The sequence below is a fragment of the Gossypium hirsutum genome, chromosome D03 (assembly GCF_007990345.1).
Source record: "Gossypium hirsutum isolate 1008001.06 chromosome D03, Gossypium_hirsutum_v2.1, whole genome shotgun sequence".
In the NCBI taxonomy this organism is placed as follows: Eukaryota; Viridiplantae; Streptophyta; class Magnoliopsida; order Malvales; family Malvaceae; genus Gossypium; species Gossypium hirsutum.
In genome coordinates, this window is record NC_053439.1 from 10,089,417 (window position 1) to 10,099,794 (window position 10,378).

At 32.6% G+C, this 10,378-nt stretch overlaps 1 protein-coding gene across 1 annotated transcript; it reads left to right on the forward strand.

The window, feature by feature from the left end:
• Nucleotides 1–2,851: 2,851 nt before the first annotated feature.
• LOC107950614 (growth-regulating factor 4) lies at nt 2,852–7,039 on the forward strand. The gene is made up of 4 exons (XM_016885495.2): nt 2,852–3,492; nt 4,546–4,903; nt 6,290–6,696; nt 6,767–7,039. Exons 1-4 carry the CDS (start codon nt 3,252–3,254, stop codon nt 6,772–6,774), a joined length of 1,014 nt encoding a protein of 337 aa, XP_016740984.1. The 5' UTR covers nt 2,852–3,251; the 3' UTR covers nt 6,775–7,039.
• Nucleotides 7,040–10,378: the final 3,339 nt, after the last annotated feature.

Below are 10,378 nucleotides of genomic sequence, written 5' to 3' on the forward strand. Positions count from 1 at the left end.
ATATTTTTTAATTTTAAAACTATTTATTTTTAAAATCCTCTAAAGTGAAGACTGCTTGATTTTGGGGACAAAATTAGGGTTTTTATTTTCTGTAATCTCTTATCATATTATTGTTATATATTTTTTCTTTTCAACAAAAAAAGATATTGTTTTGATATACCACAATTATGAAGCAATTGAGATCGAGCGACGATCTCGATTCCTATGAGGAAAATGCTAGCAAAGAATTGATTTAGAAGCAAAACAGAAATTGATCATCTTTTCACTCTTACAAGTTTTATAGTTTTCCTATTTTTCTCTTATTTTTGAAAAGAAACAAAACTATAGAATTCGAAAAGATAAAAATCATACAAAGATCCTACAGAACAAAGCCATATACAAGCAGCGAAACCCAAATCAAAAATAAAATAAAGCCATCAAATTTAGAATAAACACTTGTAATTTTTTAGTAACAAAAAATTGAAGCCCGTAAGGGAATTTATAAACAAAAAAAACTGATGAGATTGAAATAGAGTTGGAAGGATTAAGGATTTGGTCGTTAGAAGTTGGTAAGGGACAATGATGTTTAAGGTTTTGGAAATGGAGAAGGGATTGAATGTGGAGGCTATAGATGAAAGTGCGAAAAGAATGATGATGAAAAAATGAGGACAAAAATGAAAAAGTTAAATCTTTCGGCATTCCTACTGTTGCTCTGAATGGGTAATTTAGAGGGTGGGGCAAAAAATAATATTCAGCCTTTACTCAGGGACTAGTGAGAATAGAGAGCTAAACATCAACACTAGTAATAGACAATTACACTATACCAAACATCTACTTTAATGTGGGCCCACTGAATTTGAGTTGAATGCATGGTTCATTATATTGAACCAAACATATTGTTAATTCATTTACCAACAGTTACATCACCGATATTAATCATATGAAATAAAAATAACATTAATAAACTAAAATATAATCACATAAAATTACTTAGTAATTTAAAACAAACCCTCGCTTTTAACAAATAATTTCTAAAATTAAAAGGTTAGATTAAAATGGTTTCACTCTTCTATTTTATATATATAAAAATCTTTTTAACTCTCTATTTAATTTTTCATCTTTCTAGTCTTTAATTTTTGTTTTGTTTTGTCAAATCACCTAAAAATGAATGAAAAATTTAACCTTTTTTTAAAACTTTTTTGACGTTGCATACATGTGGATAACACGTTAATATTTACTTAATTTTTAAAATTTTAAAATTAAAAAAATTATAAAAACTTTTTAAAAATTAAAAAACATTAAAATTTTAAAAAATATATTTTAAAATTTTAAAAAGTAAATTAAATTTTGACATGTCATCTAGATGGCAATCCATGTATATGCCACGTCAGCAAAGTAAACGAACATTAACTTTTCCATCAATTTTGGAGTGATTTGACAAAAATACAAACTCAAGAGTTAAAAGAGACAAAAAATTACATGGAGGGATTAAATAACTTTTTTGTAAAGTTGTAGGGCTAAAAAACTCATTATGCCAATTAAAATTAAGGTAAACTACATCCAATGTCAATAAACTATTAATAAGTTGATGTTTTGGTCACTTAACTTCAGTAAGTTACAAAAAGATCATTGAATATTTAGAATTTTTTATTTAAGTTACTGAACTATTCGAAAGTTTTTATTTAAGTCTTTAGGTTGTTAATTTTTTTATTTAAGTCTCTAAACTATTAATAAGTTTGACTAGTGAGCTCTAATTGACAATTCGATGATTGGTAAGGTGGATCAATATTCATTGATAAGTAGAAAAACATATTTTAAATCTAAGTTGATTCGATGGTCAATTTCGAAAATAAAAGAAGATAAATTTATGGATCTTTGTTTGTAGAATCATGACGTTGAAAATTGTTTCATGAAAAAAATAAACTATAGAAAAGAAGGGAAATGAAAACTTTCAATTGGTGTAAATAATGTGAATAGAAAAAATAATACAATATCAATTTTAATAGCATAATAATTTAAATAAAAACTATATAATAATTTATTGATAATTTTATTATTTTTTAAAGTTGAATGATGAAATTAATCTTATAAAATATATTAACACCGGTTTAGTTTTTACACATTTAAAACTATAGTGGGTCCTATCCTATTAAAAAACCCACGTCCGGACGCTAGAAAGATCTCGGTGTTTTATTAAGGTTTTTACAGAATTATAAAGCTAAAAAAAAAACAAAAAACAAAAAAAAAACCTACTCCTGAAGAGTAAAAGAAATATATATATATCTATACATGTATAAATAAAAAACTAATTTTTATACAGCGTGTAAATTTTTTTTAGATTTCATATGCACGTAAATAAGTTAACACTTATTTTTATTTTATCTGTACATATATTTTTAATTTTACAAGTAAAACTTAAAAAAATCAAATATATCTTAAATTATATATTATTTGTTACTAAATAATAGTTTTCTTAGATATTTAAAAAATGATCTACAAAAATGTGACAGTTAATTGAAAGATAATTTATCAAATAATAATTTTGCAGTGTCAAATGGTTCTTTCTCTTTATCCACATTTGACTGGTTACCGAAAGCTGTCTAACACATCACTTCATCTTAAGACAACACAACCTCTTCCCAACAACAACAAACAACATCTCTGGTTCAGACACCCCTTGTCCTTTTTTAGGAACTCTCCCCCTTTATTACCATTAATTTATCCAATCAAATTAAACTAATTAACCCACACTTAGCTAATTAAATTCAAGTATTTATTAGTCTAACCATTGACTCAATTAAGCCATAATTAACCCTAACATCATTGTTACGAGAAAAAGGGCTTTTGTCTTCCCCATTAAAGATGGGACTAAACTTATATTCAAAAAAAAAAAAAAGAAAAAACGAAAAAAAGATGGGACTAAACTTGGGCTTTGGGGATTCCTTCCCAGGCACTCCCTCCCCTTTTCTCCTTAACACATAACAAAGCAAAGCAAATCAGATATATATGTTAGATAGAGACTTTGTGACATAGTAATAGAAGGAACAAGAAATATGTTGGAAGATAGAGGTTCTTGTTGATCTATGTCCCCAAGTTTTTCTACTTCCTAGTCCTAAAAACATGTTACAGTTTGTGGGTTTAAAAGGCTTTTGAAGTTACAACAAGTGGGTTACCTTCTAGGAATAAAGAAGGAAAAAGTGAGCATAGCGAGTTCTTTTTTTCTCTTACTATTGATATATTTATAAATACAAGTTTCTTGGGTAGCGTTGGAGATGAATAGTGGCGGTGGAGGTGGCGGTGGTGGCGTTGGGGGAGGAGGGGCTGGGAGTGGTGGTGGGGGGATGATGGCAATAAGGACATCACCATTTACAGTGTCACAATGGCAAGAACTGGAACATCAAGCTTTGATCTTTAAGTATATGATGGCAGGTTTGCCTGTGCCACCTGATCTTGTGCTCCCTATTCAGAAGAGCTTTGAGTCCATTTCTCATAGGTTCTTTCACCACCCAACCAGTAAGCCCAACATGATTTTCTTTCATCTTTTATTTTTATTTTTTATCTCCCCTTCTCTTTTATCTCCCCTTTTCTTTTATTATTCTTTTCTAAACCTTTGATGTTGTGAATTTTTTTTTGTCCTCTGGGTGTGTTTGTTTTGATTTGAGGAATCTTGTTCAGTATGCTGGTGTTTTCTTGTAAAAAAAACGGATCTTTTTTTTTTTCTATATTGATCTCTTTATTTTGAAAACCATAATCAATTTTTTTTTTCTGATTTGAACCATAACCAGATTTTTAATAAAATTGGGGTTGAAATTGCTTCATACTTTTTTTTATGACTAAAAAATAAATAAATAAAAAGATTGCTCATTTGCAAGAGATGGTTTCCCCCTGGGTTTTAAGATAAAAGATTTTGATATGGTTGAGTGGATATTTAATTTTTCAATGATGCTTTTTACTTCCAGTGGAATAGGTTGGGAAACATTCCTTAAATTAATGGACTTTGAAGAGCTGTTGGGTTTTGGGGATAATCTCTTTACTTGCTCATTAAAATCACATTTCTAGGACAAAGATTAGTCGTTTTCGCTTTTGTCCTCAATTTTCTTACATACAAGTTTTAAAAGAAAAAAAAAACACTTGGTTCTATGTTTCAGTTGCTTTCCTTTCTTTATTGTTTTTGTGTGTTAAGTTGGTTTCTTCTGGTGATATTACCTTTCGTCATGGATTGTCTTTAAATTTCTGTTTCTTTTATAGTAGTTTATCTCAAAAGATTCTTCTAAGGTGATGCCAAATCCTTTTCTTCTGTATTTCTTTATTCATCCATGTGATATTGCTGATGTCTTAATCATCAAGTGTTATATCACTTTTTGACAATTCTTTATTCATATTTTGATACTTGTGATTTTAGAGTTTTCTAACATCATTGTTATAATTTATTATGTTGTCATTGTTGCTGATGTCCCGTTTTCTTGTTTTACTTGTAACTTACTTTCTTCTTGTTTTGTCAATCTCGTTCCTGTTTGTTGAAGAAAGCCTAGTAATGAATCAGAGTTTTTGAGTGTAAATTTGCAGTGGGGTATTCTTCCTTCTATGGGAAGAAGGTGGATCCGGAGCCAGGAAGATGCCGGAGGACCGACGGCAAGAAATGGCGTTGCTCCAAAGATGCATACCCTGACTCCAAGTACTGTGAGCGGCATATGCATCGCGGCCGTAACCGTTCAAGAAAGCCTGTGGAATCGCAAACTATGGCACAGTCATCATCTACTGTGACATCATTGACTGTTTCTGGAAACAGTGGTGGGACTGGAAGCTTCCAGAGCCTTCCGTTACATGCCTTCAGTGGTTCTCAACAAGTTACTGCTTCTGGAACTAATCAGTCCCATTATCATATGGAGTCAATCCCCTATGGAATCCCAAGCAAAGATTATAGGTAATCCTCATTTCATGCGTTTTAGTTTCGCATAATTTCATTCTTTGCATGTCATAGAAAAGAACTGAAACCAGAACTTGATTCCTTCATAATATTTCTTTTCCATTTACGACATTAAATTTTGGTGCCTTTTGTTTAGGGTAATGCCTACACAGAGAAAGGTTGGCAATTTTGCACCAATAATTTTTTTTGGAGGATTAGATTGTTAACCCTTTTCAGATTTGAATTCTGGAATTTCCAGCTGTGCGGAAGTGAAATACATCATTTGTTGGGCCCATATTTTTGATTGTGTGGTAGAAGTAAAATTGCAGATTCCTTCACATTTGTGTAAATGGAGATCTTGCAGAAGCTTTTAAAGTTTCTGTTGTGTTCAGGGTTCTGGGCCCTGCTGTCTTCTAAGATGGAAGTTAAAATCAGTAGTGTCATAGCAGAAACTTGTTCTTTGCTGACAGTGCTTTTTTGTTCTGTTTTTTGGTCCTCTTCTTGCTTTTGTTTTCTCCATGAAATTCGTTTTGCTGTCTGACGGCCATGAGAAATTGTCCGGAACATGTTACTGGGAGAGAACTGATCCACTCTTTCAGCTGCTGCTTAGTGGGATGGATACCTTTTTTTTTCAAAGAATTAGATTCGAAATAATAGTTTATATGTTCATTACTCCCATGACATGGGGGTAACTGATAAGTTCCTTGAATTGCTTTTATTTTTCTAAAATGTACAGGGTTCTGGGCCCTTATGTCCATTAGGACATTGTAGAATTCCATTGTCATAGCGTAGCAGAGTGTGTTTTTACGGTTGTCTTTTGAGTTTGTTCCTTTGCTTTATGTATAAGTTCCTTAAACTATTAGCTTTGCAGCCGCATAGCATCTGATCGATTATTTTTGCAATGACTGCAAAGGTGCTTGAGGAATAGAAAGTTTTTTGTTGGTTGGTGTCACTGGTGCGGTTTTATCTGATGAAAGAGGTTTCAATGTTAGATATGTCCTTGTCATTTCCGGTTGAGAGTCTGCAGATTGATTTATATCAATCATTTTCTCTGCATACATGTTTGACTTGTAGTCCATAACTTACGTTTCAATGCATTTGGACCGCGCAGGCTTTGAATTTTGTCTTTTCTACTGAGTTTGATGACATTTTGCTATTCATATATTGTTTCGATTCTGTCATTTGTTTTAACTGCTTCTCTGATGCATTTCTAATAAACGTAAGACCGCCTCTGTGCTATATCCTCATATTTTACGCCCTGGAAATGATTCTGACAATTTTAATGGATTATATGACGGATGTATCATGATTTCTGTGTGTCTGCGCATGCTTATATATCTGCATTGGCCATTGCTTGGTAACCATATTTTTCATGTGTTTTACTTGATTGATTCTAATGCATAGGTATCTTCAAGGAGTTAAGCCTGAGGTCGGTGAGCATAGTTTCTTTTCAGAAGCTTCAGGGAGCAACCGGGGTTTCCAGATCGATACTCAACCGGAAAATGCATGGCCTGTTATGCAATCTAGACTCTCCTCGTTTCCTCAGTCAAAACCTAGTGGCAACCCCTCCATGTTGCAGAATGATTACCCCCAGCATTTGTTTTTAAGCGAATTCAACTCTGGGGAACCTGTGAAACACGAGGGTCAATCTCTTCGACCTTTCTTTGACGAGTGGCCTAAAACCAGAGACTCTTGGTCAGCTCTGGAAGACGAGAGATCTAACCAGACCTCTTTCTCTACTACCCAGCTATCGATATCCATTCCGATGGCTTCACCGGACTTCTCCACAACCAGTTCTCGTTCTCCCCACGGTGAGTTTCCAACTGAATAATTGTTCATCCGTATGTCCTTGTCTAAAATCTGTCTTGCAACTGTCTGCAGCTAGTTGAGTGACAAAAAATCGGGGAACTCTGAAGATCAGAGGGCTGAGACAAGTTGTATCTTGGTGCTTAAATATTTGCTGCTTGAAGATTTTTCTTTACCTGGACATTGTGTTATAACTGTGGGTTTTCAGCGTCATTTGTTTGTACTAGAGTATTAGAACATTGCAAGGTTGAGGTTTTAGGTTATAAAATAAAACAAAATCCAAGCAGGTAAACTGAAAAATCCAGAATATTGCAGCCTTAATCCAATTGAAAGAGCAAGTTTTCTTTATGGGTTAATTTTACTATTCTTTACATCTTAAGAAACTTTCAATAAATTTATGCATTTCTTTTGGACAACTGTACGTATAAATCAAAAGCCTTTGTTTTTTCTTAAAAAAAAATCATCAATTAATCTCTCTTTGAAAATGAGTTCAGGTTATGTTAATAGTAGCTAACGTGGTTGTTCATGTCGTTATTATTTAAAAAAGTAAAAAAAAAAAAGAGTACTTTTTACTAATTTGTAATAATAACATGTATGTTAAAGTAGGCCTTGATCAAGTGGAAGATGATAGCTTCTTGGATGACGTATTTTCAATGCAATGCGTCATTGAAATTGTTGAAATGACAATAAAGGTCTGGGAAGCTTGCCTCTTAGTATATTAATCAACTACTTCGGCACCGGAATTCTTATAAATTTTATGGAATATTTATATCTGATTTTCCATGTACTGATGTAAATACTGGGATGCCATGTTTCATCAGTATTATTCTTAGAAAAATTATAAAATTGGATAATAATGTTTTAATTAACTAATTAAATTAAACCAATGTTAATCCAAGTATAAATACAAAAATGAGTGGAAAATTATTATCATCTTCATTTCATCCACCGTCCAAAAAATAAAAACAACGAAAAAAAAAAGAACTTAATTTTTATTCAAGTTTACATTCGGCCATCAATTGAATAATGTCATCAAACCTTTTTCTTATAATTTTTATAAATTCATGATGATGAGAGTTTAATTTAGCTAACCCACGTATTAATTTGTTCAATTGTTAAGTTTTTAGTAAGTTGTCATTACAGAGAAATTGATGAATTAGACTTGAATTTGATAGATAATAAACTTAGATCATGATAAGGACTAAATTGAAAATCTAATGAAGCTTGTTAGATAACTTTGTAACATTAGAGACTAAATTGAATAAACGGAAAACCTGTTAGGAGACTATGTTATGAATAGAAAGTATAGGGTCCCTAATGAAGGAGTATGAAATCAAATTCTGATTTGATCATCGATATCGAAAAATATGCATATCTTGAGTATAGGGACTAAATTGAATAAAATGTAGAATATGAGTACTATGTATTTGGATGTGAATTGGGTGTAAACTAATGATGTCTTTATTATTAAATTATTGAATGTAGCTAAAGACGAAATCGGGTCGTTGTGAGAGAAGGGAAAGTCGAGTCGTTGCTGAGTAGTGGACGATTTTGATTTGTACTTCTATGATTCGAGATCATTATAGATACATGTACATGTTGATTGTATGATTAACTATCGAGGTAAGCTTATATTTTCATAGGAATTGATTCATATTGAATGATATTGAATGTCGAGAATTGGACTGGATTGAACATAATAGAAATAAGCATGATATAAATTGATAATTTCTTTATAATATGAATTGATGATGGAAATGGTATGGAATTATGGTATTGAGCATGTGATGATATGTAATTAGATCATTGATACCATATTAACTGTTTGGGTAGAGTCAAATATAGTTGTCATGCTATAAGATTAGATTGTGTACAGTTTATGCACTTCGTGTGGCAGTATGCACTATATGTGTGCTAGTATATTTGCTTCGATTTATCCGATGATGCATTCAGTGCTAGATTGGTGTGTTGGTTGGTTGATCCGTGTATCTGTCTTGAGTCTGAGTTCGATTTATAAGGGTTATAAAGCATGAACTTGATAAATGATAGTGAATTGAAATGATATTATGAAATGGTATCTTATGTGAATACATATGAATACGATTAGAGCTTACATGTAAAAGACCATGCGAACCAGTTAATATGAGCCCTGAGAGTCGATATGGAAATAGAACGAATTGATAGATTTGAGAAATGAAATAAATAAATGAGTAATTTGTATGTGACTCACGTTGAGCATGTGTCTAAAATAAATAATTTTATAAAGTAATTTTAAAGGTGTGGTTTTGACTGCAAACGGATAGTGTCAGTTGCAATATTTATTGTGTCCAATAGAACACTAGAGTATTCCAAGGGGTCGAACCCAAATGAGTCAGTAATTCAATGATTTCTATTCAATAAGGATGCAAGAAAGGAATCTAGCTAGCTACTCACTAATTTCTATATTACAACAATGCATAATTCGTGGTTAATTAAGCTAGTTAATTATCTACAAGTAAAAAGGACTAAATTGTAAAATAAGTAAACTTATGAAATTAACAAAGTAATAACATACAACGATTGGTTGACTTCCATTGTAACACCCCAAACCCGGCCCAAATGTTATGGCCGGATCTAGCAATGTCACATGATAGGGTGTTTGAAAACTGTGTCGTAGTGTTAAAACCATTTCCATTGAATTCCTTATCTTAATATCTTATTAGCTCCAAAATTGTGTTGCTCATTTAATCGATAGTTTCAAAATGTTATTCGTTTGCGGAAGCTTTTAAAACAAATTAAACAATCGTGCGTTTAGGAAAAACATTTGTTTCTTTTGAAACCCGAGGTTTCCTACTACTAGCAGTTGTAATTCATAAGGTAATGATAATTAAAACCCAAAACCAAAGTTCGAAAGTCCAATTACAACCCAAAAACTTAGCCAGTAAAAATAGAATATAAATAAAATCAATTATCGTAAATATGAGTTAAAAACCACAAAAGTCCAATACCGTGGTCACTGCCGAGTCCTCCACCGCACTGATCCATCTAGATCTTGGGATTACCTGTGCACATTTAAACAAAAGGGGTGAGTTTACGAAAACTCAGTGTATAATCCCACAGAAAACAAACAATAGCAAATCACAGTGTACAATTAAAGCAGTCCTGGGCCTAAGCCCTTTTCAAGTATGAGTAACAATTTGGGCCTTAGCTCATCTCAGTACAATATCAAATATACAGTAGGGCCTTAGCCTATCACAGTATCAGTAGCAGTCATGCAGTATTCAATAACAAAGTCCTACCCAACCAGCCTCTACACACCATCTCCGTCCAACCCTACACTCCATGTGGGGATCCAATCAACCCACCCATCCCTACACACCAGGTAGTACCGAATGCAGCACAAAACAGTAATTTGCACTTGAGCTGCCAGTATGTTAGGCTTAAAAGTCTTTCAGTACACTTCCTCCAAATATAATTAACCCAACCCCATGTAATGCAACATACAAGTCATGACATGCTATCTCAGGACATCAGTACATATAACCAGTTCAGTATACAAGCATATTATCATCATGCTCAACACATATATAAATCAAACAGTCAGTTCGTACAATTAGGGGTCTAAGTGATGCTTACTGACCCTACAGTAGGTTCACAGTCGACTTGGCGACCCGTGCAACCTTAGCAATCAATTTAGTGAAAATGGGC